We start from the raw sequence: 27,940 nt of genomic DNA on the forward strand, positions 1-27,940 counted from the left end.
TTGTAAGAACAATTTACAAAACATAAAAATTAAAATGCCTGTGTATTACAACAGAATCACTAAGAGCTAAAATATCCCATACATATTTCAACACTACCATTTATATCATGCATTCGTAGCATGATCTATCCTGTAGCCTAATCATATTCTATGTATGTATCTCCCATTCTAAGCTCTGAGGCCCGAGGACTGGTGGCTTGTCCTGGAATGTGGTGAATATTCGGGAAATCACTTTGATATGAGAGAGAAGACTTGACTTTGGGGATTACATCTGGACACAGTGAAGGACTGGCAAACGGGTAAGCAATGGCCCAGCAGCTGGCAGGGCGGCTCCCTGAATGGCGATGCCCAGCTTCCTGGTGGAGTTGTGGCCGTCAATGGGGTCGTCCTCAGGACAGTGTGTGAAGGGCTGAACGTCCCTGTTAGAACCAGGACTGTTGGAGTCAGCCTACACTGAGCTCTAACATGGGGACCTTCGAATCAGTAACCTGCCCCTGCGAGGCCTGAGAATGGATTTCGGTGACTTTATCCTCAGGCTGTTTTTCCTGGCCCAGAATGGGATTGGGGTCCTGGGGAATACCCTTCTCCTCTCAAGCTACGCCTCCACGGCCTGTGCTGGCCACTTGCTGCGGCCCACGCACCTGATCATGGCCAACATGGCCGTGGCCAACTTCCTGGTTCTTTTCTTCAAGGGGATCCCTCAGATGATATTTACCTGGGGAGTGGTTTACGTCCTTGGGGACGCTGCGTGTAAACTCATCTACTACATCCACAGAATGGCCCGGGGCCTCTCTCTCTGCACCACTTGCCTCCTGAGCGTTTTCCAGGCACTCACCGTCAGCCCCGCAGGTGGCGGGTGGATGCGGCTCAAGGACATAGCTCAGAGGAAGGTGCGTTTCTCGTGCCTTCTGTGTTGGGTGTCCAACCTGCTGATGAACCTCTTTATTCCTCTGAAAATACAGGCCCGTCCTCGTGGCCTCAACTCCACCAGCATGCAGCATTATGGACTGTGCTCTTCCGAGACCCCCAAGATGGCCGCTACAAAATACGCGGTCCTGTTGACCTTCCCAGACGTGGCGTTCATGGTGCTCATGGCTGCGGCCAGCGCCTACATGGTGCTTCTCCTGCACAGGCACCACAAGCGGGTGAGGCATGTGCACAGCCACAGCGGCACCCACAGACTCTCCCCGGAGACAAAGGCCACGCACACCATCCTGCTTCTAGCAGGCACCTTCATTTTCTTCTACTTCACCAACTCTGTCCTCACAATTTCTGATATTTATTTTTCTCAGTCTCACCTCTGGCTGCAGCATGTGCCCACCTTTGTGGCGGCCTGTTATCCCACCCTCAGCCCCCTGATACTGATGCTTCGAGATCCCCGGGCGCCGACTCTGTGTTTTTAAGTGGAGAGAAAGGAATTGCAAGTCACAGATGATCTCACTCGCAATGGTTTCTCTTTCAAATCACCTGGTTATTCCCTTACTCATGTAATGACTTGTGGATGTCTAGAATGTAAAGGCAGCACTCAAAATACAATGATAAAGAGATTTGTAAGAGGGGCAGTGCTGTGGCGTAGTGGGTAAAGCCACCACCCTCAGTGGCGGCGTCCCATGTGGGCGCCAGTTCGAGTCCTGGCTACTCCACTTCAAATCCAGCTCCTTGCTAATGCGCCTGGGAAAGCAGTGGAAGATGGCCCAAATGCTTGGGTCTTGCTCCTGTGTGGGAGACTCCAAAGAAGCTCCAGGCTCCTGGCTTCAGATCCTCTCAGCTCTGGTCATTGTGGCCATTTGGGGAGCAAACTAGTGGATGGAAGACCTCTCTCCTTCCCTCTTTCTCCATCTCTCTCTCTTTCTCCCTCTGCCTTTCAAATAAACAAACACATATTTTAAAAAAGAGGGAGATGTGTATGATTCGGGCATTGCCGTGTGGAAGCTTTCATCTTCACTCCCAAGTCAGATGTATAACCAAAAAACCACAGTCCATCTATTAACATTATCCAGCTGCATTCCGATCGTATTTTTCCTTTGTAATATTTTATGTAAGCATGGTGGTAGATTGAGTAGAAATAATTTTGGGAACATATTAGAAGTTCTAATGATTTACAGGACAATTATTAATTGGATTCAGTTTTATATAATGATAAACAGCAATGACTTTAAGATTTATTTCAAGTATCAAGGAATTAATCCAATAAAACTGTACAAGACCTCTATCAAAGACAGTAACTTTACTCAGACGTTAGTGAAGAGCCAAATAAATGGAGTAACTCACTGTCCATGGATTTTAAAACTTCACAGTGTAACAAGCTCATGACTTGCTAAAATGGTTTATAAATTCCGTGTCCAATGCAAATCTGAGCCATGTGTTTTGGGTGGAAAATGCCAAGGTGATTTTATAAAGTTCTGTGAGGGGCCGGTGCTGTGGCATACTAGGTTAATCCTCCTCCTGCAGCACCAGCATCCATATGGGCGCCAGTTCTAGTCCTGGCTGCTCCTCTTCCAATCCAGCTCTCTGCTGTGGCCTGGGGAAGCAGCAGAGGACGGCTCAAGTTCTTGGGCCCCTGCACCCATGTAGGAGAATGGGAAGAGGCACCTGACTCCTGGCTTCGGATCAGCACAACTCCAGCCATTGTGGCCATTTGGGGGGTGAACCAGCATAAAGAAGACTTCTCTCTCTGTCTCTCCCTCTCACTGTCTGTAACTCTACCTCTCAAATAAATAAATAAAATCTTTAAAAAAAAAGTTATATGAAGATAAAAGGGTGCCACTTCATGTCCTGGCTGCTCCTATTCCCATCTAGCTCTCTGCTATGGCCTGTGATAGTAGTGTAAGATGCCCCAAGACCTGGGACCCCTGCACCCACATGGGAGACCCGGAAGAAGCCCCTGGCTCCTGGCTTCAGGTCAACACAGCTCCAACTGTTGCAGCAAATTGGGGAGTGAACCAGCAGGTGGAAGACTCTCTCTCTCTCTCTCTGCCTCTCCTTCTCTCTATATATGTAACTCTTTCAAATAAAATAAATAATTCTTTAAAAAATTAGCACATTTAGAAGATCAAAAGATTTCAGTACTGAAAATAAGTGATATATCATTACTTCTCTTCTTTCATGCTCTCTGTTCCCATATATAGGAATCTTTAACAAATCTCAGATCACTTAAAAATTTTCTCTGCTTTTGTCGCTCCCCCTCTTCATGGAGGAACGACACAGGACCCTGCGCTGTTCTTTTGTCTGCTCGGCCCTCCCCGGGTTTGCTGCTGGTTCTTCCCGGGTTGGCTACCGTCCCTTCCACCTCTGTGGAAGGGCGGTTCCCCCTGCCACCTTCCCCACTTCCACGGGGGAGCGGCACACCACCGGCCGGCTCTCTCGGGGGCTGCACAGGTGTTCCTTCGGATGTTCCCCTTAGATGTTCCTGGTGCATGTTGTCTCTCTCCTCCTTTATAGTCCTCTTCCACCAATCCCAACTCTGCTACCCACACGCCGAGTACGCTGCTCTCCTCCAATCAGGAGCAAGTCCCACAGTCTATTGGTTGAACTGGAGGCAGCTGTGTAGAAGCTGTTTCCCTTCTCAGTGCCATATTGTGGGAGAGCAGACGCACAGAATAAGTCCTAATTCCAGTAACTTAGTCTAGTCCGAGATGCTCCCCACAGCTTTCTTCTAGAAGCTTTCTAGTTTAACTTTTACATCTATAATCCGTTTGTAGTCACTTTCCATATGTGTGAGTTAAGCATGTCCACTTGTTAAACATTTTCTCGTCACATTCATGCTTTTCTCTAACTTCTTGAAAATATCGAATAAATGTAAAAATAAGATTTAAAAAATGTATTTGAGAGGCAAAGAGTTGGAGGGTTGGGTGGCGGGAATGCCTGTGATAGCCAGACCTGGGGTGAAGCTGAAGCTGTGACCAGGAACTCAAGTGTGGGCGGCAGGTGCCCAGGTACTTGAGCGTCGGCACTGACCTCTGGGGTCTGGGAGACAGGAAGCTGGAGGTGACCATCCAGCCCTGGCACTGCCTGAAATCAAAGATCTTTATCCATTGGAAAGTGTGTTTTATCCCCTCCTCCACCATTTGCTTGTTACTGGGGCACAACCTGCCCTGTCTTGGTTTTCTCTGAAATGGAATGATCCCAGCGCCTCCCAGAGGTGTTAGAGTTAAAGGAGACTGTAGCATGTGGAAACAGCCCCTGCAGGTATACACACGTGCTCTCACTGTTTCCACATCAGAAGAGATTTTATCAGAGTGCCTGGGTTCAAGTGCCAGCACCACTTCTGTTTCCAGCTTCCTCCCAGTGCACACTCTGGGGGACAGCAGGGGCTGGCGCAGGTAGTTGGGTCCATGCCACCTGTGTGAGAATCAGATTCAGTTCCAGCCTCCTGGGTTTGGCCTGGCCTAGCCCCAGCTGCCGTGGGCATTTGGGGAATGAACCAGTGGATAGATTTCTTTCTTTCTTCTAGTTTCTTTGTCCATCTCTCTCTCTCTCTCTCTCTCTCCTCTCTCCTCTCTCCTCTCTCCTCTCTCCTCTCTCCTCTCTCTCTCCCCCACCCTCCCCTTTCCTCTCCCTCGCCTTACCTTTCAAGTAAATTAGTAATTTAAACATTTTTTTAAACCCACAGACTCTGGCTTTATAGAATGCAGCAGCTCCTGCAACTGAGAAACAAGAGCAACATGGATCCCTGGGCCAGAAAGCTACGGTCGTTGAGGAAGCCCCCGGTGAGATTTCATGACCAGAATCCCAAGGGTGGGACATGTCCCCAGAGCTGCCAGGAGCAGCCCAGTCCTGGGTTTGCATAAATTTATAACAACTGTGTCCAGTCAGATGCAACAATGTACATAGATACATTGTAGCCAGGAAGGAGAAGCTTAGAATGGGAAAGAGAAAAGCTAAGGAAACCGAGCCAATCAGGAAGGGAAAGCTGTTTGCCTTGGGATCCTGGGAGGCCCTGCTATGTCCCATTGCCAAATGAACAACAGAGCCCAGAGCCAAGTTGCAAACATTTCTATGGTAACACTGGCAACCATTAAATGAGAATTTTTAAAAATTACAAGATTTACTATGTCCAGAAGTAGGAAATAAATGAGTTCCTTGAAATCTGTAAACATTTTTTTTTAAGATTTATGTATGTTTACTTGAAAGGCAGAGTTACAGAGGGGCAGAGGCAGAGGTAGAGAGAGAGAGGTCTTCCATCCTCTGGTTCTCTCCCCAGTTGGCTACAACAGCCAGAGCAGCACTGATCCGAAGCCAGGAGCCAGGGGCTTCTTCCAGGTCTCCCACGCGGGTGCAGGGGACCAAGGACCTGGGCCATCTTCTACTGTTTTCCCAGACCATAGCAGAGAGCAGGATTGGAAGTGGAGCTGATGAGACAAACCAGCACCCATATGGGTGCTGCAGGCCAGGGCTTTACCCATTGAGCCACAGCACCGACTCCAAAATCCATAAACATTGTATAGGCCCTGAGTGTAAGGAAATATCTTTGTTGTGTCTTCCTCTTTCATTTCTCTGATCCAGTGTATGGACACAATGAACAATTGTTGTTCTAAGAAAATATAAAAGGTGGGGCCAGCACTGTGGCGAAGTGAGTTAAAGCCCTGGTATGAAGTGCCAGCATCCCATATGGGCACTGGTTCTAGTCCTGGCTGCTCCTCTTCCCATCCAGCTCTCTCCTGTAGCCTGGGAAAGCAGTAGAAGATGGCCCAAGTCCCTGCACCTGCGTGGGAGACCCAGAAGAATCTCCTGGCTCCTGGTTTCAGATCAGCACAGCTCCAGCTGTTGCAGCCATCTGGAGAGTGAACCAATGGATGGGACTCTCTCTCTCTCCCTCTCTCTCCCTCTCTCTCCCTCTCTCCCTCTCCCTCACTACCTCTGCCTCTGCCTCTCTGTAACTCTGCCTTTCAAATAAATAAATAAATCTTTAAAAAGAAAATCAGAATACTCTCCTGTAGGTCTTTTGTACTTTGTGGCTTTGTATTAACTCCAGATTTAAAAGAATTGTTATTCCAGAGCTTACTGGCTTAATGAGGTGGCGATGAACTTCACCCGGGAGGAATACTGGCTGCTAGACAGTGTTTGGAAGAACCCCTACCGAGATGTGATGTTGGAAGATTACAGCAACCTACTGTCCTTGGTGAAGACCATTTTCCCAGGTATCTTCATATCGTGTAGACACAATACTTGACTTTTATTCTGGTGTCCACAGTGGAGGGGTATTCTGATATCCCCAATTATTAGATTCAGATTCAATAGGTGATAGAGCTCATTAGCGTTAGGACCCTATCACAGCTGTGTGTAATTCTTTCCAAAGGACAACTTTCAATTTTGTGAGACGTAAACGCATTCCATGAAGCAGAACTTTCCGTCTCAGGGTCCAGGACCGCTCCAGTTCTCTGTGATCCCCACTTCCAGGTGATCAAGCTACTGAGCCCGAAGAGTGGTCAGCTGGAGAAGGGAGAACAAGGAATAGCAGAGGGGGGATTTCCAAGTCATTGCCATTCAAGAGTAAAACCTGTGCAGTAGAAGTCGGTTAACCACTGATGGCTGGAACCATTGTCACATTATCTTTAACACACTTTCTCATGGTGTGTGGACCTCTGGAGTGAATTAGAGAGAATGAAAGAGGTTTCCAGTATGACTGATCTCTCCTCCTCTTACCACCTTTCCACATAAGCCTCCTAGACTGTACAGTTCCTGTGAGCTGTGATTTTGCTGAGATACTTGCCGAGTTCATCTGATGCTTGCTTTCTAGCACAGTTACTCTTTTGCATCCTGTTAGAATGGCCACCCTTTGCCACCTGCTGTCAATATTCATACAGCTCTTCTGTTATGTTTTAAATATTAAAGTTCGATGACATTTATGTCCATGTCCGTAAGTACCTACCCTCTGTTTCCTTGATTGAATTTCTTAGATTTATATTGTGCACCTGCTGGATCCCTTCTGGAATTATCTCTGGATGGTGAATCGAGATTGCACCTCTCTGCTTTCTGTGTTGATAACAGGATTCGTTGATTTTGTTGTTGTTGTTTTCTAGAAACAGTGTGGTAAGTTTACAGTTGATATCCTGAAGATATTGAGAAGAATGAACCTGTGGAGAAAGGTTGTGAAAATAATGCATTGGGGAAAATGTTTTCTTTGCGCAAAAATATTGTACCATTTACAGAAAGAGTCCATAAATGTGACTCAAGAGAAATGACTCTGAAATAAGATTCAGATTCAAGTTGCCAAAGTAAAACCCATACAGAAGCTCACTGTGATGTGTTAAGTGGCCATGAGAAGTCATCCCTCTGTGCTAAATGTGAACCCTCCCATTCTCAAGGCAGTACCATGGACATAATGTGTCTGTAAGGCTTTCAGCATGGTGACAAACTTTAAAGACACTATAGAGGCTGGCGCCATGGCTCAACAGGCTAATCCTCCACCTAGTGGCGCCGGCACACCAGGTTCTAGTCCCGGTCAGGGCGCCGGATTCTGTCCCGGTTGCCCCTCTTCCAGGCCAGCTCTCTGCTGTGGCCAGGGAGTGCAGTGGAGGATGGCCCAAGTGCTTGGGCCCTGTACCCCATGGGAGACCAGGAGAAGTACCTGACTCCTGCCTTTGGATCAGCATGGTGCGCCGGCCACGGCGGCCATTGGAGGGTGAACCAACGGCAAATGAAGACCTTTCTCTCTGTCTCTCTCTCTCTCACTGTCCACTCTGCCTGTCAAAAATAAAAAAAAAAAATTTTAAAAAAGACACTATAGAATTCAGGGCTGGCGCTGTGGTTTAGCAGGTAAAGCTGCCGTCTGCAACAGCAAAGCATATGGGCACTAGTTCATATCCTGCTGCTCCACTTCCTATCCAGCTTCCTGCTAATGTGCCTGGGAAAGCAGCCGAAGGTGGCCCTAGTGCTTGGGCATCCACATCAGAGACCTGAAAGAAGCTCCTGGCTCCTGGCTTCAGATCAACCCAGCTCTGGCCAGGTGGACCAGCTAATAGGAGACCTCATGCTCTCTGTGTCTGTCTGTAACTTTACCTTTCACACAAATGAATAAATCTGTTTTAAAAAAATATGTTACAGGGTCTGGCGCTGTGGTGTAGTGGGTAAAGCCACCATCTGCAGTGCCGCCATCCCATATGGGTGCCAGTTCAAGTCCCAGCTGCTCTACTTCTGATCCAGCTCCCTGCTATGGCCTCAGAAAGCAGTAGAAGATGGCCCAAGTCCTTGGGCCCCTGCACCCACGTGGGAGACCCGGAAGAAGCCCCTGGCTCCTGGCTTTGGATCGGCATAGCTCTGGCCATTGCAGCCAATTGGGGAGTGAACAGCAGATGGAAGACTCTCTTTCTCTTTCTTCTCTCTCTCTCTGCCTCTCTCTGTGTAACTCTGACTTTCAAATAAAATAAATAAATAAATCTTTTTTAAAAAGGACATGTTCATACAGAAAAGTCACATTAAGTATCAAATAATTAGGAATTTCTACCATCCAAATAACAATGACAGTTCACAATCAAAGGACACATTAATTCTCAGTTCAAAGATTAGCAGAGGGGCCAGCGCTGTGGCGTAGTGGGTAAAGTTGCTGCCTGCAGTGTCAGCATCCCATATGAGCACTGGTTCGAGTCCTGGCTGCTCCACTTCCTATCCAGCTCACTCTATGGCCTGGGAAAGCAGTAGAAGATGGCCCAAGTCCTTGGCCCCTGCACCCACGTGGGAGTCCCGGAAGAAGCTCCTGGCTTCAGATCAGCCCTGCTCTGGCTGTTGTGGCTATTTGGGGAGTAAACCAGCGAATGGGAAGACCTCTCTGTCTGTCCGTCCGTCTGTCTGTCTGTCTGTCTCTCTCTCTCTCTCTCTCTCTCTCTGCTTCTGCCTGCCCGTAACTCTGCCTTTCAAATAAATAAATCTTTTTTCAAAAAAAAGAAAGCAGAAAAAATGGCAGATGATACAGGTGCCTGATATTCAGGATACGTTTTCTGACCTTGAGGATTTTGTCTTCTTGCTCCCAGCTTACGCAAATCTTGAACATTTTACTCTGTGTCAGGCTGCAGGACGGCCAGAGAAAATCTCACAGTGCCGCTGGGGACCCAGCGCCCAGTGTTCCAAGTACGAGTTAGGGTAGCTGAGTTCGAGGCAAACTCCCAGGACCCAGGGGAAGCTGCTACCCTCACGTGTGTGGTTTGTGAGAAGGAAAGAACATGGACTAGACTCAGCAAAAGGAAAAGGGGCCCAGGCAAAGCCCAGATGAGACCAGGTGGGAAGTCGCAGTGGCCCTTTTCCAGGGGAGTCCCAGAGAAGGCATAACTTTCCCGGCAACAATGCAGCGGCTGCCAACCCAGAGAGCTCCCCGAGGCTTGGAGCTGTGGTGTAAATGAGGGTGCGGCAGCAACATGACTGCCTTCGGCCCCTGAGGCCCCCAGGAGGCCAACTGAGGGTGGCCCAGGGTCCCAAACCCACAAGAAGGGGCATTGGTCACAAACTACGATATTAGTATACACAACGTAGCATCATCCAAGACCTCAAGAATACAAAGATACTCTTCTTCTTCTTCTTTTTTATTCTTTATTTAGTTGAAAGTCAGAGTTACAGAGAGAGAAGGAGAGGCAGAGAGAGAGAGAGAGAGAGAGAGAGAGGTCTTCCATCTGCTGGTTCACTCCCCAGATGGCCACAACAGCTGGAGCTGGGCCGATCCGATCCAGAGCCAGGAGCCAGGAGCTTCTTTCCAGTCTCCCACATGGGTGCAGGGGCCCAAGGACTTGGATCATCTTCTACTGCCTTCCCAGGCCATAGCAGAGAGCTGGATCGGTGCCCATATGGGATGCCGGCACTGCAGGTGGCGGCTCCACCCACTACACCACATCACCGGCCCCCCAAGTGGCATCTTAACCGCTGCACCCAGCACCTCCCCTGCATGAACTTTGCAGAGTGCACTCCTGTATCAGATCTCTGGGACCTGAACTAGGACCTTGATTCTGTGGGTATCCTTTCTGTCCTGCGCATTCACTCTTGTCCCCATATCACTCAGACTGTCTTAATTTCTGTGTGTCAGTCACCGAGCCACACCCTCATAATACGTGTGTTACCAGCAAGGACGAAACAGAAGATTGCAGTGAGAGGGGATGGCGAGGCAGATACTGTCAGGGAGCAGAGTCCTGGAGAGGCGAGAATGCGGGCTCAGTGTCAGTAAGACGCCGGTCCTCCCCGACTAACTTCCAGATGCAATAACGTGGTGACAACCCGACTCTAAGGAGGCATTTCGGCAGGCAGTGAGCTAAGACAGCCAGACTGGTGTTGAAGGACACAGCTGGAGGCGCATGAAATTGTATCTCAAGGCTTAGATAAAGTGAGACTGATGAAGACAGGGTGGCACTGGCAGAAGATGCAGTGGAAAGAGGGAAGCAGGGCTGTGGATTTCTGAGGAGGGGAGGCAGGCGGAGCTAGGCATCTGAGGGGTCCCCAGTGCATAGAGGGGATCTGGAGCTGGAAGAACACACAACCGAGGAAGACAACTTAGCCTTAGGTACCCCAGTATCTGCATGTCAACCCGAGAGGAGTCAGTGGAGATGCCTGAGGAAGGCGGAAAAGCAAACAAGAGGCTGTATTTAAAGATGAGAGGGTGGTCAGCTGAGCCCTGTAGGCTTACAGGCCTTTAGCTTACCCTGTCAGTCATCCTACCAATGCTACGCGGGCCCACCGGCTGCCTAACCAAGCACCCAGCGTTGGAAGCTGCAGTACACACACATGGCTGCAGATGGCAGTATTGTTCTTGGTAAGAGTCAACCCCTTGCGTGCTAGCTTTCACTTCCCCATTCCATAGCCCAGTCTCGCTCAGAAAGAACCTTACCTGGAATGAGACAAACCTTCACTCCTGAAAGGCCTCGGCCACTAGCAGTCCTGCCTGCTTTGAGCTGTTGCAGTTTTCCATTGATGTTAATCGACAGAACATATTGGTATTGAGATGCCCTAAGGATCCTTCTGTATCCCATTTTTCTGTATCCCTACTTTTCCTCCCGGTGATCAGCATCAATCTCTCCAGCCAGAGCATTAACCCCTTACTCGCTGACTCTGAGGCGACAGGAGCCCAACACAGGGTGGCAGTCTGAGCTTCTACATCAGGGGGGTCCTTGTTGTTTGGGGTTTTTTTTTTTGGGGGGGGGTATAGATATTTTTCTTTGATTCTAAGATCTCTGTATCAACACACCATGAGATCATGGGGATGAGAGGTAAAAACCTTGCTGGTGGTAACTACAAATAATAGTGATGTTTCTCCAGTTTCTGCCCCCAAGTGCAGGCTGTGGCTGCAACACCATCCTGGGTGCTGGGTGGTGATACAGAGCATAGGCTGCCTATGGGAGGACCTGACCTAGCCACTTAGCTGCTGCTGTAACTGAGTCTCCAACAGGCCATCCCGCATCCCTTCAAGCCAGCTGCTTCAGCGACGGAGAGCACCAGCGAATTCCAGAGCCTGGACCCCTGGTCACACTTCATTGCTATGAGTGAGATCCTTGATGAGAAAAGTTCTGTGCCGAGTATAAAGAAGATGAACAAGGCATTCTGTAGGTCCAGAGAAAACAAGGCAAATCCATATGCAGGGTAAATGTCCATCCCAGTAGGAACAAGACACTGGGCTTCCCCACGATAGAGGCGTCCATTGTGATCAGCTGGACGGCACCCCAGTGAGTGGTGCTGATAACCCACTAAGGGCAGACTGCGCCCTCAGCAATGACTATAGCTGATGTGGCCTTAGAGGAGGAAACCCAAAACTGGGGGGGGGGGGGGGGGAGCAGAGAATGGGTGGAAAACTGGATTTCTCAGAATGCATCCAGTGCTTTCTATGGTGTTTTGACTGACATGGTCATGGACATATTGGAGTATGAGGTGCCAATTATATTGCCGTGTGCGTATTAATACATTTGCAATATGAATAAGCATGGGTCCTTGCCTGGTATTCAGAGAAGCCTGAATACTGGCGTAAGTGAACAAGCCAGCATAAGTGCTAAGTTTTTTATTCAGTGAGAGAAATGCATAGGAGAGTGAGGGCCCTGTCTAAAAGAGAGAGGGAAATCTGGGTTCATACCGAGTACCAGGAGCACGCAGGCCAGGAAGCTCGGGGCGGGTGGCAGCAAGGGCCCACAATGGTGGAAGAGGCAAAAGGCCCATCAAGGGCTGGGCCTTTAATCCACTTCCAAAAGGGAGTGGCTCAGCCTGATTGGCAGGTGGGCACACAGGTGTGGCCAGGCAGGGGCATGAGGTCACACAGGGGCGTGATGAAGGCTTGATCTTCCAGCTCACAAACCTGATCAATCTTATCCTATCTGCCTTCCCACAACACTGGGATAGGAGATGACAAACTAGGAAGGTGTTGTACTAGGTGCAGAGCGGCACAGCTTACATACATCTCTGCTGACGACCCTCCTCTAAGGAGGAAAAGTGCCTGGACTTGGAATGTGCATCCCTACACCCATGGTGTGGACGCCCAGCCTAAGGGGTGAGACGGTCACTGGGATCATTTGTGTGCTTTCCCAAGGCCCTTCATTTTCATCCCACCACACCCATCCTCAGCTTGAGAACTGGGGTGACTTCTCCCTCCTCTGGAACCTGGGACCGCCCTGAAGAGTGGGGTCCAGCCGAGAACACGTTCCGTGACGTCCAAGTCTAAGTCGTGAAAGGAATGGAATTTCTACTCCTTCTCACCCAGATCACCCATTCTTGGGGGGAGCCAGCAGCAACGTTGTGGGGATACTCAAGGTGTCCTGTGGTGAGGAACCAACTTGCCAGCCTTGTGAGTGTCACTTGAGACAGCAGCCTCACCTGCCATCTGCCTGCAACCTCATGAGAGTTCTCAACTCAGAAACACTTAAACCACTCCTAAATTTTCCACACACAGAAATTGTAAGCAACCATAGATTGGATGACTGTTGTTTCATGCCATTGGCTTTGGGGAATAATTTTTTTTTGGACAGGTAGAGATATAAATACAGAGAGAGACAGAGAAAAAGGTCTTCCTTCCATTGGTTCACTCCCCAAATGGCCGCTATGGCCAGTACTGCACCAACCCGAAGCCAGGAGCCAGGTGCTTCCTCCTGGTCTCCCATGTGGGTTCAGGAGCCCAAGCACTTGGGCTGTCTTCCACTGCCCTCCTGGGCCACAGCAGAGAGCTGGACTGGAAGAGGAGCAACTGGGACTAGAACCCGGCATCCATATGGAATGCCAGTGCCACAGGCGGAGGATTAACCAAGTGAGCCACAGCGCCAGCCTCCAGGAATGATTTGCTGTGTAGGTAACGTCTCCAGGGACCGGGATCAGCCATGTCTTGGAATCAGGTCAACCAGAGCATCTTCTAATTCACAAAATAGCTCTTATCTAGTCAATTCTTTACCTGTATCTTCTCAAATTTACACAAGATTGCAACTTCAACTGAAACAGCCTGTTCTGTTGTAACCATTTGGCAATCCATTCTTTGCAAACAGGCAATTATTGGAACCGGAGGGAGTGGGAGAGGAAGGTGTGGCTCGTGTGGTAGATAAGGGTTCCCGTTGTACCAGAGGTTCTTCCTCTTACTTGTCTAAGCGCCTCTCATGTGCTTTCTGCGTCAAGGAGCACAGATGACCCAGTGCAGATGAGTTGATTTCCTTTTGTGGTGGGGGAGAGTTCACTCTAATCATCCACTCTCTTGATTGTTCCGGGGAAGCTCTTCTCAGAACAGTGGAACGTTGACAGCTTAGCTTTTCCCCACCAGCTACCTTGAGGGCCAAGTGGCTCCCAGAGCACCTTGCCCAGGATGTGGGGACAACAGCTCCCCCTGGAGATGTGTTGGCTTACCTGGGCTTCTGTATCACTAGCCCCATAGCCAGAGCTTGGGTGTGGACTATAAAGATACATCTGTGTTTTCAAGGTCCAGCACTAGTTCTCAGGCAAAGAGGCTGTTATTTAATTACCAGAGATCAGGGGAATCTGGCTACTCGTCCCCATCACCAGGGAGCTTTGTGAATAAATACAGATTCCTAGATTCTGCAGCAGACTCCAGGAATCGGATGCTGAGACACTGCAGTGACCTAACTCATACTTTAAAAAATACCCCTCCTGGGGCTGGACATTTGGCACAGCAGTTAAGATGTTACTTGGGGTGCTTGCATCCGTATCAGAGTGTCTGGTTCCAGTCTTGGCTCCTCTGCTTGTAATCCAATTTCCTGATACTGTGCACCCTGGTACAGCAGGTGACGGCTCAGTACTCAGATTTCTACTACTCAAGGGGGAGACTCTGATGCGTTCCCAACTCCTGGGGTCAGCCTGGCCCAGACCTGGCTGCTGCAGGCATTTGGGGAGTGAACCAGAGGATGGATGATATTCTCTCTCTCTCTCTCTCTCTCTCTCTCTCTCTCTCTCTCTCTCTCTCTCCCCTTTCTGTGTCTCTGTCAAATAAGATGAAAATGAATACATACAACTTTTAGAAAATACCTTCCCTGTTAATTCTGTTGGAAGAGCACCTGTTGTAGATGAATGGGCACGAGTTGCCTTGAGGTATTTGGAGGCACAAGATAGGAATGTGAGAGGGGAAACACTGCGCGTCCCAAGGTTATGAAACATCTGCGTTCACTTGCTTTTATCGGCTAGGAGTGGTAACTCCTAGGGTGGGATGGGATTCAGGAGAGATCTCCAGACTTCTCCAATCTCCGGAATGTGTGTTCTGGAATGAAGGGGACTTCCCGGATTTTTTAAAAACCAAAGTTCCTGGTTCAAATGTACTCAGAAATTCCCTGCAGGGGGAGCTCACAGGAAAAGAATGAGCTGTCCCTGGGTTATTTCCCGATGAGGTCACTTAGCTGAAGATGAGCCCCGACCTCCCTTTCTTTGCTGCGTGTTAGAGCAGCCGCAAGGTGGCCCTCAGTGTCCAGTGAGTTCGTTTTCATTGGCTCTGGAGACCGACAGCAGGTCCTGCAGGGCTGGTCCATTGTGGCTGCATTTGAGCCCTCAGCCCTGTCCGTTAGACCCAAATTAGAACTTAGCCTCCTATGAACAGAGTTCCCTTCCTCAGGCAGCCTAAATCTAGATGGTATACAGCGCTCCTAATGTGAAAGAAAAGGGACTTGAGTTTAACTGACCCATTTTTTTGAACTTTTAAAATGTAGAATGTAACAAACCTATAACCCCCCAAATTACTAAAAGGCTAGCATGACTCTTAATGGATTTTTGTAGAAGAAACACCCATGTCCCCCTACCCAAGTTGAGACTGTGTCAGCATTCCAGAAGTCACCACGGTGACGTGACCCTAACTAGTCACGGCTCCTCCCCCTCCTTAATTGCAATCACTGTCTTGACTGTTACACTGACTAATTCATCAATTTCCTTTATGGTTTTGCTACATACTTATGTGTTCCCAAACTATGTAGTGTGATTTTGCTGATTTGTGTTGTATGTAAACAGAAAAATATTAAATATACTCTGTTATGTCTTATTTTCTCAGCATAATACCTAAGACTCAACCATGTAGTTTCTAAAAATTCATTGCTGGATAGTAATTTTCTGAATGAAGACGCTGTGATTTCATTCTGCTATTAATGAACTTTTGGATTATTTACAGATTTTAACTACTGTGAACAATTTTGCACTAAGTGTTTGTGAACCTGTGTGGTGTCAAATATGAACATACAAATACATGAATATAAAAATATTTACCTGGGTGTAGAATTACTGGATATGGGAGACTCTTTCAAAAATATCTTAATAGGAATTTCAAGTATACCTAACAGTAAAGAAAAATTCACCAGGGCTGGCTCTGTGGTGCAGCGCGTGAAAATCCTGGCTTTAAGCGCCGGCATCCCATATGGGCACCGGTTCTAGTCCCGGCTGCTCCACTTCCAATCCAGCTCTCTGCTATGGCCTGGGAAAACAGTAGAAGATGGCCCACGTCCTTGGGCCCTTGCACCAGCGTGGGAGATCCAGAAGAAGCTCCTGGCTCCTGGCTTCAGATAGGCCCAGCACCAGCCATTGCAGCCATCTGGGGAGTGAACCATCGGATGGAAGACCTCTCTCTCTGTCTCTACCTCTCTCTGTAACTCTGACTTTTAAATAAATAAAATAAATCTGAAAAAAAAAAGAAAGAAAAATTCACCACCTTCAAAAATTGCATTTTGCCAATCTTATTTAATTTAGCCGCTTCTTTCTTTCTTCTACTCTGAAATGTTTTAAAGAAAATTTCAGGAATTCTATTATAAGTCACTTCAGTCTGTATCAATATCAGATAAGTGTTTAAAAAAGAAACAACAGCCATTAAGGTGGGCCTTTATCACCGGTTCCGATCCCTCTGGGACACCTGCCTCCTCTGAGTGCCAGCTCAGCTCCCAAGTCCAGCTTCCTGCCAGCGTGCGCCCTGGGAGGTGGCAGTGACGGCTCCAGGAGTTGGGTCCTTGCTCCCAGTACAGGAGACTAAGATTGAGCTCCAGGTTCTGGGCTTCATCCTGGCTCAGTCCCAGATGCTGTGGGCATTTGGGGTGTGAACAAATGGATGGAAGCTCTCTTTCTACCTTTCACGTAAAATGGAAATAAATTTTAAAAAACATAAACAGTAGCCACAACAACACTATCACATCAAACGAAGAACAGCGATTCTTTAATTGGATTGAGGCTTCTTAGCTAATCTAATCAGGCTTCCAGAGAGGCACCAAGAAAAGTCTTCCTGAGGCTTAGCAACTGGCTTATAGCTCCAGCAATAGTTAAGAACAGGGAGATCGGCTAATTACATACTGTCTTCCAATCTATCCCTCAGACAAGTCCTCATACCTACAAAAGGGCGCTGTTGGTAACTTCAAAAGATTAAGTCCGAGTGTTAGCAAGGGGGCCACTGGCACGAGTCCTGGAGTCCCAAGGCCAGCATCAGATGTCCACTGAGTCTACCTGGCTCAGCTCTGGGAGCCAGGGATCAGGGCACCTCCCACAGTTCCTCCCTCCAGGCCCCAGCTGGGAGATGGTGCCTGCCTGCCTACGGGTGAGGTCTCCCCACCAAGTTCATCCAGACTCATGCTGCTCTCATTGGGAAACACCTTCACAGACGTGTCCAGTGTTTTTCCAGGCTCCTAGTTACTCTTTGATACACTTAAGAGGAGGGACTGGCATTGTGGCATAGCTGGTAAAGCCACCGCCTGCAATGCCAGCATTCCATGTGGGCACTGGTTCAAGTCCCAGATGCTGCTCTTCTGATCCAGCTCCCTGCTAATGCACCTGGGAGATAAAGTGAAAGGCGGCCCAAAGTGTCTGAGCCCCTGCCACCCAAGTGGGAGAATCGGATGAAGCTCCTGGCTCCTGGCTTCCCTGTCTCTCTGTAACTCAGGCTTTCAAAATAAACAAATAAATTTTTAAAACTACAGCTAGTTGGTACCACAAACTTAACCATCAAATAATCCCATGGAGAAAAAAATAGTCTTTTCAACCAGTGGTCATGGAACAACCGGATATCCATGTGCGATAGAAGTGAACGAAGAAACAGACCTCACCCGCTTGTCCACGGAAACAATCAGGGTCTGGCAGGAGAATCAAAGCTGGAGTTTCTACAGTGAGTCACACTGAAGATTAAAGCCATAAGCAAGTAGCCAGCTGGCTGAGTCGGCTGTTCCACAAGCCAGAATGTGTTACAGGTTTAATACGTTTCCTTTTTTTTTTTTTTTTTTTCAGGCAGAGTGGACAGTGAGAGAGAGAGAGAGACAGAGAGAAAGGTCTTCCTTTTTGCCGTTGGTTCACCCTCCAATGGCCGCCGCGGCTGGCGCGCTGCAGCCGGCACACCACGCTGATCCGATGGCAGGAGCCAGGTGCTTGTCCTGGTCTCCCATGGGGTGCAGGGCCCAAGCACCTGGGCCATCCTCCACTGCACTCCCTGGCCACAGCAGAGAGCTGGCCTGGAAGAGGGGCAACCGGGACAGAATCCGGCGCCCCGACCGGGACTAGAACCTGGTGTGCCGGCGCTGCTAGGCAAAGGATTAGCCAGGTTTAATACGTTTCTTATGGACAGATGCTGAATCAGAATTAAACACGATTTATGTGTGGTTATCTGTCCTACTGAAAATTAAGGAACCCCTGGTGATAATGAACAGACCTGATTATTGATTACAGGAGGGTGCACTGCCTCCCCGCATTCAGTGTTGCCTGCGTGCAGGGAGAGGCGGACTCTGGGCTTACTCATCCTTCCTTTAACAGCCCTAAGACACAACACTTGCATCTTAAAGCTCAGTGGGTGTTTCCTGGGGTCCAGCTGAGGTCCCTTGGAGGATCCTGTTACCTGGGAACTAGCTCCAGGGCGTCCTCACCGACCCAGGTGCCTGCAGTCACTATTCCATTCCCAAGTCCACACCCTTCACAGAATAAACTCTAAATGGATCACAGAATGCTTTCTCCCTAAGGTCGGAAGCTAGTGTGGTTATCACTGCTGCTGCTCATTGTTTTAGCTGAGGTCCTAGAGTCATAAGATGAGAAAAAGTAAAATACAGAAATATTGGAAAGGAAAAAAGGAACTGATCACACATCTAAATGCAAAACTATAAACTCCTAGAAGAAAATCTAAAGGATCTTGGATAACATTTTAGATGCACTTAAAAGCACGAGCCATGAAAGAGAGACTTGATAAGCTGGCCCTCACTGAAAATTAAATCTTTCAGCTGGAGCTGTGGCGTAGCAGGTTAAGCTGCCACTTGCAGTGCCGGCATCCCATATGGGTGCTGGTTTGAGTCCCGGCTGCTCCACTTCTGATCCAGCTCTCTGCTATGGCCTGGGAAAGCAGTAGAAGATGGCCCAAGTCCGTGGGCCCCTGCACCCACGAGGGAGACCTGGAAGAAGCTCCTGGCTCCTGGCTTCAGATCAGCTCAGCTCCAGGCCGTTGTGGCCAATTGAGAAGTGAACCAGAGGATGGAAGACTCTCTCTCTCTCTCACTCTCGCTCTTGCTCTCTGCATCTCCTTCTCTCTGTGTGTAATTCTGACTTTCAAATAAATAAATAAATCTTTTTAAAAAATGGGCCAAAGATCTTAGTACATCTCACCATAGAAGACAGGCAGATGGTAGAAAAGTCTATGAAGGTAAGCTTCATATCATGTACCATCAGTGAAGTACAAGTTAAAACAGTGAGGTGCCAGCGTGCACATACCAGAGATGACCCAAACCCAGAACACTGACAACACCAGATGACAGCAAGCATACGGAGCACCTTAGTCATTGTTGATGAGAATAGAAAACCACAAAGCTACTTTGGAAGACAGCTTTGTGCTCTCTTAGCACTTAACATACTTTTTTTTTTTATTTTTTGGACAGGCAGAGTGGACAGTGAGAGAGAGAGACAAAGGTCTTCCTTTTCCATTGGTCCCCCCCCCCAATGGCCGCTGTGGCCGGCGCACCACGCTGATCCAAAGGCAGGAGCCAGGTGCTTCTCCTGGTCTCCCATGAGGTGCAGGGCCCAAGCACCTGGGCCATCCTCCACTGCACTCCCTGGCCACAGCAGAGAGCTGGCCTGGAAGAGGGGCAACTGGGACAGAATCTGGCACCCCGACCAGGACTAGAACCCGGTGTGCCGGCGCCGCAGGTGGAGGATTAGCCTAGTGAGCCGCGGCGCCGGCCATACTTAACATACAGTTCCACAGTCAAGTTTCCTGATGTTTACCCAAAGGAGTTGAAAGCTATGTTCACGCAAAAACCTGTACGTGGATGTTGATAACAGCTTTATTTGTAAATATCAAAACCTGGCAGCAATGGAAATGCCCTTCAGTCAATGAATAAACAAAGTGTGGTCCATTATCCAGTACTGGAAAGAACCGAGTGAAAGGTGTGGAGGAAACTTCAATGATATTAGTCTTTCAAATAAATAAAATAATGTTTAAAAATAGAGGTTTATTTATTATTTGAAAGTCAGAGTTACAGGGATAGAGAGGTCTTCCATTCGCTGGTTCACTCCCCAGTTGGCTGCAACGGCCTGAGCTGCGTCAATCCAAAGCCAGGAGCCAGGAGCTTCTTCCGGGACTCCCACACCGGTGCAGGGACCCGAGGACGTGGGCCATCTTCTATTGCTTTCCCAGGCCACAGCAGAGAGCTGGATCGGAAGTGGAGCACCTGGGACTCAAACCAGCACCCATATGGGTGGGATGACAGCCCCAATAAATAAATCTCTAAGAAAATGTAATCCACATGGAATTTATAAATAATTTAAGCAGGGGAATAGGAATTTGCTGGACATGGTCTGTTATGGGAGGTGTAGGTAATTAGCCATTAAGGCTTTTCAGTTGATACGTAGGTGATACTGTTATTTACTGATTCACTAATCCAATAAATCATACATGTTTATGTATTTATTCAGTAAGCAGGTACTACCTTACACATCGATGATAGCGAATGATACAGACTACAGTCTCTACCTTCAGATCACATATATTATCTGAAAGAAATCATGTCAAGTTTTGTACGCAATAAATTTGATGGTTTGGGTGAAATGGTCAAATTCCATTAAAATTACTTTTTACCAAAGCTGAAAGAGGAGGAAAAAAAAAAAAACAGAAAGGTCACATAAAAGTTGTAACTAAAAGCCTTCCCAGAAAGAAAACCCAAGATCCAGTCGACTGAACTAGAGAATTGTATGAATATTTAAGATGTAACATCAGAGAGCAGACTCCGAGAACTCCCTTCCCAAACCCTTCTCAGAGATCACTATAAATTTGATGTAAAACCTGACGATGACATTCAAGGTAGGTACGTAGTAGAGTCATTTTTATGTAGACACAGAAACTCTGAAGAAATCCATTAAAACCAGTTTATAGGCCGGCGCCGCGGCTCACTAGGCTAATCCTCCGCCTAGCGGCGCCGGCACACCGGGTTCTAGTCCCGGTCGGGGCGCCGGATTCTGTCCCGGTTGCCCCTCTTCCAGGCCAGCCCTCTGCTGTGGCCAGGGAGTGCAGTGGAGGATGGCCCAGGTGCTTGGGCCCTGCACCTCATGGGAGACCAGGAGAAGCACCTGGCTCCTGGCTTCTGCCATCGGATCAGCGCGGTGCGCCGATCGCAGCGCGCCGGCCGCGGCGGCCATTGGAGGGTGAACCAACGGCAAAGGAAGACCTTTCTCTCTGTCTCTCTCTCTCACTGTCCACTCTGCCTGTCAAAAAAAAATAAAAAAATAAAAAAAAAAACAGTTTATAAGCACGTGAACTACATCACAACCATGAGTAGTTTGTTCCAGGAACACGAGGGTGCTTGAACACTCTAAAACTAGTCATTGTAATTTATGATGATGTACATAAAAAGAGTAAAATGGTATAATCCTTAAACAAATGTATTTGACAAAATCCAACATCCATTCATGATTTAAAAAAAATAGAATAGAATCAAGGAAAACTTCCAGAGTCTGATTTTCTTTAAAAATTGCTACAAAACCCTGAATAGTTTACTTAATGGTGATAATAAAATAATAACTAACACAGTTTTTGCTGCTTATATACACTATCTTATCTAAGTCATAGAAATCCCATTATGCTTTCTCTTATGTCTGCTTAACCCAGGATCCGAGCTGAGCTCTGAAACCCAAAAATGACACCAGTGGTAGCACCATCGTCCATTTTGACCACCCAACCAGGGGGGCACAGAAGGGTTTTTCTAGACATTTTTCAATGTTCTCCAACACTTCAGCCACTCACACCTGAGTAACCCAGGGTGACTCACGACAAGATGAAGCTGGAACTAGGGTCAACTTGCAATGAGACAGAGCTCAAAAATGTGCCTGAGCCCCCTTCCTCACAGCACCTGTAACTCAGCCTCAGTAGAAGGTGAGGTGGAGTTGGCAGCTGTGTCATTTGTTGGGGCCGGGTCCTCACTCAGGGCCCTCTCCAGACTGGAGGGCAGGGAGTGGATGAGCCGCTCTCGGAAGTCCTGGCCCACGAAGACGTAGAGCATGGGGTTGAGGCAGCTGTTGAAGAAGGCCAGGGAGCTGGTTGGGTTAACCAGGACGTTGAGGATCTGGTACTTTCCAGCAAACAGCATCTCTTTGAGCCAGACCGTGCTCAGAAGGGCGATCAGTTGAAAGGGGAACCAGCAGATGAAGAAGGAAGCCACCACAGCAGTGAGGACCCGTAAGGGACGGCTGGATTTAATCATGCCTTTTTTGTGCATCCTTGCAGCAATGAGCCCGTAGCAGATAGCGACGATGGACATTGGCATACTGAAACCGATAACAAAGCGGATGATACCTCTGACCGTCAGCATGGTGGTGGCCACCGTCACTCTCTTTTCAAAGGTGTCACCCCAGGACTTAAAATTGAAAGTGCAGTATGTGTTCCCTTTCTCATCCTCGACTATGGTCAAGAACATGAAGATTGGCAAGGTCAGGATTAGGGCAAGAATCCAGGGTCCAGCGATCATCTTCCTGGCTAGGTTTACAGTGCGGTGATTCTGAGCCCAGATTGGGTGCAACACACAGATGCAGCGGTCGAGGGCAATGAACGCTATCAGGAAGACGCTGCCAAACAAGTTTATGTCCACCACAATGTGAACCAGCTTGCACAGGAACAAGCCAAAAGGCCATTTTTCTCCCATGGCCATTGAGACGATGAGGAATGGTAGGGTAGCAGTGAAAGAGAAGTCAGCCAAGGCCAGGTTCAGGTAGCAGATGGTGGTGACTGTGTGTGCCATCCGGAACCCCGCCACCCAGATCACAAGCCCATTGCCCAGGATGCCCAGGACAAAGGTGACCCCAAGTACAATCAGCGGGAGGATCCGCAGAGCAGTGTAGCCGGCAGACTCATAGAGCATTTCTTCAGATCCATTCAGAGGGATGGAGATGTTGCTTTCCATCTTGCCCACACCTGAAACATTTAAACATTTATTGGTTGTGTAACCATCTTATAGAATTCCCACTCGTGCATCCACCATCAACCCTGTGGCCCGAGATACTATACAATTGGCAGTCTCTTCATTGTTCTTTTGGGAAGAACAGTTCTGTATATGCCCATAATTATTAAAGTGCATTCCACCTAGCCAGCTGATCACTTTACCAAGAGAATTCAAGGCTCCTTCCACCAGCAGAAAAACTGAACCGGCCGCATGGGCAGTGAGCATGGGAAGCTTTGGCAAAGTGAGGGAAGCACTAGACTCAGAGTCAGTAGGTCCAATTCTGTTTCTGCCCATGACTCACTGCAAAACTACTGGCCGTCTCTGAAACCTTTATTCAATGCCAGGTTCCCTCCCAGTCTCCTGGCTCCCGTTCCTCCTCACCGTGAGAACCCTTGATCTGTGATTTGGTTGGTGTTTTAGCTAAGTTTTCGGGTTTGGCTTGGGTTTTTAGTCGAAGAGACTCTTGGAAAGTGACTGTAATGAATAGTAATGTGTCACATCCTGTGCTACAGGAAGTCAGTAGAGAGGGAATCCTCTCTACTTTCAATCCAGTGTTCTCACTTCCCCCTGCGTGAATCAGAGTTCTTACCTTGAAGGCAGAGAACTTGTCCTTATTGTATAGTTCTAGTGTTCTGTGGGATTAAGAGTAGTAAAATTTGTTAATATTTGTGGGATTTATAGAGACCAGCATTGTGTTATTCCTACATGTGAGATCCTTTGCCCTGCATATCTCCTTAATGTTCATTATTTTATGCTTTAACAAGAATAAGTTGATGTTCCAAGTAATTATGAAATATGCCAGAAGCCAAGTAAGAAGTAGCAGAGGGAAGACTTCAACCCAACTTGGTCTAACTTCCAATGCTTCCTCCACTACACCAGTTGCAACAAATGTTGCTGGTTGCCCACTGCACATCTGTTCCCTCATTCCTGTCTGCCAACCAGATCACAATGTTTAATTCATTCATCCCTCAGGAAAGATGTCCTTTCTCTACCTTTGGAGTAAATCCTGCTTAGTCTATCCAGTAATTGGAGTTCCTTTGGTGATGGACACATAACTAAATTACGGATGAAAACACTATGGGAAGATGCTTGAGGGGGGAGATTCTGGGATGTATTTCCTTGCTCTGAAGAGCCCCTTCCTCTGGAGCAGGTCACACCTGTGGCTATTGCATCCAGTTCAGCTCAGGGGTCTCTATGACCCTCATGTCCATGCCACCAGACCACATTTCCTTTTACCGTGTTATATGGGCAATATCAGAAATATCTAGGGTGTCTATATTAAAATGCTTGTTCATAAGCCCCATTCTAGAATATTCTGCAGTGAAAGCAAGGATGGTTTTCTATGGCCATGAGAATTTAAGAATCACCTTAAACTATTCTTCCTCTTTAAAGGAAATAGTAATTCCTGGGCACATGTCCACAATTAATACTCAGAGTGATATTGTGAGACAGTCACCATCATCATCCTTCTCTTACCAGGAAAGCCATGGCCAGGGGTTTCAGTAGTTTCTCCAATATCATCTCCAGCCACTCAGTGGAAGCATCAAGCTTTGAAAGCCAGGCTTAACCAAGTCCAAGGCCACGGCTTCTGCTGCTCTAAGGTGCTTCCTTTGAAAAAGTCCTCCCAAGATTTCTTGAGGATGATCAGATACCAGAGTCATGATTTTATTCCCCCTCTCCCCTTCTCACTTCCTCCTTCACTTCCTGTCTTTACCCATCACTTTCGCTGAGGTCTTCTATGAAACACTGTTTCACATAAAGCAGGGTTTCTCAACATCGGCACTGTTAACATCTGTGGCTGGAAGATCCTTTGTTGTGGGCAGCTGTCCTACCCGTGCCTTGTAGCATGCATGTTCAGCAGCACCCCTGATGTTTGTCTTCTACATGCCAGTTAGGAAAACCGAAAGTGTTAGTACACATTGTCAAATGTGCCCCGGGTCTCCTACATGGGTGGCAGGGGTCCAAGCTCTTTGGCCATCTTCCACTGCCTTCCCAAGTGCATTAGCAGGGAGCTGGATTGGAAATTGAGTAACCAGGAATCTCCAACATGGGATGCTGGCATTGCAAGCGGTGGCTTAACCCTCTGTACCCCAATGCTGGCCCCAGTGACATCTCTCTGAGCCTCAGTTTCCTCCTCTGCAGAAGGGAGGCACTGTGAAGACCGACTTTCAGGGAAAAAGTAAATGAGAACGGGGGGAAATCTTCCAGGATAGACCACAGGCGTATCTAGCAAACAGGGACACTGGGTCTTCACCGGGTTCTGTGCTATGTCTTGGGGCTCCATGCTTGGCCATGCATGTAGAAGCACAAGGACGGGCCAAGAACAGTGCTCATGACCACAGTAACCACCACTGATGAATATTGTGCACCTGCCAAGAGCTGCTCTTTTAACCCTCACAACAACTCGTCCCACAGGCTCTTGTCAAGTGCATGCATTTGACATGCATACTCTGAGACATTGCCCATACTGAATAGTGTTAACTAGCTAGCATAACCATTGCATAGATGAGGAAGTTGGGCCGTACCCTTGCTACGTGCATTGTTTAAATTCCCCGGATGGAAAGAAGTAAAGCCCGAATCTGCACTCTGACCAGTGCTCTTAAGCTTCTCCCAACCCCTGTTACCTCAACAGGCCCAGGTTGTCTCTACCTACCCACCAGACATCCTACAAGGCACTCAGAAGCTAAACCACCAATGTTAAAATGTCCATATAGAAAGGAAAGACAATGATAGGTGCACAACAGGTAGGGACAGGCAAGGAGGCAAATTATCAGGTTACCCCAGCTGCATGGTGGGAGCCACATCTGATGTCTGCACTGCCTATGAGGGCCACTGTTTGGTGAAACCCCGATGTGTGCCAGCCGCTGTGCAGTTTGTCGTCTCTACTTACAACACCCTTGCTCTGGGACAAGTATCGTTGTGGTGTGACACAAGAGGAAACTGTGGCTCAGAGGAGGGAAATTACTTAGCTGATGTCACAATTGTTGAAGGGTGCAATTGAATACAGGACCACAGTTTTCAAACGAAAGCTCAGTGCTTCCTTGCTAGCTCATTCTACTCCTCCAGCGTATCCACTTTCTCATCTTCACAGCTGTGAAACAATCTGACATCCTCTATTGCTGCAGCTCCCAGCCACCGCTCTGGACTGATTCCGTAACAAGGAAATGGTAACAAGTAGACCTCTCAGCCTTTCCCTTCATAATCCCTCAAACCAATGGCCTCTTTTCAGTTCTCCATCCCAGTGACATAGGACCCGTTAGACTTCTATTCCTTCTTTTAAAAAGCAATTTAAATTTATTTGAAAGGCTGAGTGACAGAGAGAGAGAGGGAGGGAGAGAGAGAGATTCACTCCCCAAAACAATGATCAGGGCTGGGCCAGGAGCCTGGAACTCCATCCATGTCTCCCTCATGGGTGGCAAGGGTCCAAGTACAAAGGCCATTGTCTTCTGGCCTCCTGGGCATCTTAGCAGGGAGCCAGACCACAAGCAGAGCAGCTGGGACTTGCACAGGCACTCCTGTGGGGGATGCCAGTGTGTCAGGCCACAGCGTGACATACTTTGCCACACTGCGGACCCCTCTTCCTCCCACTTAAGACACATTTTATGCCTCAAGATGGTAAAATATATACAATGCATTCCTGGTTGTCTTTAAAGCTCAGTCATCTACCCCTCTTTTCAGTCTGATTTGCTAGATTTGTCTCCCTAAATTTGAATCTAAATTCTGGGATGTCCCAGGACTGGTACCTGCTCCACCTCTCTGGTCTTTCTCTACCATGCTGTATCAGGGATTAAAACATTGTAACTCTCAATCTAAATCCTCAGCCTCAGCCACTCCCCAGAACTTTGGCCTAAATAATCAACTGACTTCTCAAACATCTTCCCAAGGAGTCCTAACATTGCCCAAGCCAGACTCTTGAATGGCCCATCCTCTCAGCTCCAATTCTAGGCCCAAACCCAACCCAAACCCTCCCAGGTCCATTTCTAGGATAAGTTGAATGCCAGAATCACCACCCTGGCCCCCAGCCTGTGCCTGGCCTGTGCCTTTAACCTTGCAAATAGCTTTTTTCCCCCCTGGCACCTGCTGTCCCCCAGAGAGAAGCCAAAGGATGAAGGAGACCAGGACGCTGTCCTGTGAACACCCTCCACAACCTTCTACCCTCTTTACTTTCCAGACACACCTGCACCTGCCCTGCTGACCCTTCAGGCCTCCCAGGTCCACTCTTGGTGCTGTTCTCGGTCCACCTGGTGGCCTCTGGGTCCTTGGCCAGGCAAGCTCATTGCCGCTCTTCCTCTTAAGTTTCCCCCACCTGGCTCGTTCTGAATTTTCATATTTCAACTTCAATATTGCAGACCGCACAGAGGTCCAGCTTGGTCCACAATGCAAAACAAAGCAGTTGTGCCAGGCCCCGTCTATCTCACCAGTTTATGTTCCTGTTTAATCAATCCGTTCACGCATTTGTTCCCCATCCTGAACACCCTCCACACTAGGACGTAAGCTCCAACAAGACTACCCGTTTTCTCTGAGTCGCACCGTCCAATAGAACCGTCACACATGCCACATGTGACACTCAGAACGTTCGAGTACCCATGTTTCTGAAAACGTTTTTAGATTCTGGGGAGACCGGTTTCCATAACACATTTTATTTAACTCAACATATCATAAAAGGACACCATTGGAACCTTTAACCAAAATGCAAATCATTCGTGAGCTCATTTACATCTTTTCCTACTAAGCCTCCGAGTCTATGAAGTGTGTGTCACACTTCCAGCACACTCCGGATCCCACTGGAAACTTGGCCAGAGCTCAGGAGCTGTCCACGGCGAGTGGACCCCATGTGTGGCGGCCCTGCCCAAGCATACAGGAGGTGTCTGCCACATAATCAATGCTTGAGGATTTTCTAAGCTGTCAGGACCTCCCCCCCACCAGCACTCACCACAGGCTGAAATCCTTTTCCTGTGCTGGTGTCTGGCTTCCTGTGGAGCAACTCAGACCTGGGCACTTCTGCAGGGACTTTAATGAGGGGGGAGGGCCCGCGGAGCTGGGAGGGGCAACAGAGCTGGAACGAATCAGGTCACAGAAGCCCAGGGCTTCTAGCAATGTCCAGAGGCTCTGGACTCTTCTTACAGTGTGGCCGG

At 48.3% G+C, this 27,940-nt stretch overlaps 2 protein-coding genes and 1 long non-coding RNA gene across 7 annotated transcripts; 2 read left to right on the forward strand and 1 right to left on the reverse strand.

Annotated features, from left to right (window-relative positions):
• On the forward strand, positions 1-8,509 carry LOC138846678 (uncharacterized). The gene is made up of 3 exons (XR_011384206.1): positions 1-299; positions 4,613-4,709; positions 5,998-8,509. It is a non-coding gene; the product is annotated as an uncharacterized lncRNA (long non-coding RNA).
• On the forward strand, positions 510-1,403 carry ORYCUNV1R1671 (vomeronasal 1 receptor oryCunV1R1671). Its single transcript, NM_001167341.1, is given in 1 exon segment — positions 510-1,403. A coding segment is annotated over 1 exon segment (894 nt).
• Positions 6,642-27,844, reverse strand: FPR2 (formyl peptide receptor 2). 5 transcript variants are annotated; one of them, XM_070063154.1, is made up of 4 exons: positions 27,739-27,842; positions 23,395-23,437; positions 21,720-22,777; positions 6,642-7,076 (listed from the first exon to the last, which is right to left on the reverse strand). In XM_070063154.1, exons 3-4 carry the CDS (start codon positions 22,764-22,766, stop codon positions 6,846-6,848), a joined length of 1,278 nt encoding a protein of 425 aa, XP_069919255.1. In that variant the 5' UTR covers positions 22,767-22,777; positions 23,395-23,437; positions 27,739-27,842; the 3' UTR covers positions 6,642-6,845. The 5 variants fall into 5 exon arrangements, with proteins under 5 accessions (XP_069919255.1, XP_069919256.1, XP_069919257.1 ...); XM_070063156.1 differs by lacking the exon at positions 6,642-7,076 and adding an exon at positions 19,550-20,025; XM_070063155.1 differs by lacking the exon at positions 23,395-23,437 and having other exon boundaries at positions 6,644-7,076; positions 27,739-27,844.
• Between the last annotated feature and the right edge of the window lie 96 nt (positions 27,845-27,940).

The sequence above is a fragment of the Oryctolagus cuniculus genome, chromosome 18 (genome assembly GCF_964237555.1).
Source record: "Oryctolagus cuniculus chromosome 18, mOryCun1.1, whole genome shotgun sequence".
NCBI lineage: Eukaryota > Metazoa > Chordata > Mammalia > Lagomorpha > Leporidae > Oryctolagus > Oryctolagus cuniculus.

Excerpts from the sequence above, each read along its gene's own strand:
- FPR2 (XM_070063154.1), bottom strand. The coding sequence starts at position 22,766 with ATGGAAAGCAACATCTCCATCCCTCTGAATGGATCTGAAGAAATGCTC. Across the intron at positions 7,077-21,719 it reads CTACTGAGGCTGAGTTACAG|GTTCATTCTTCTCAATATCT; the intron begins GTGCTGTGAGGA and ends CTTTCTCCACAG.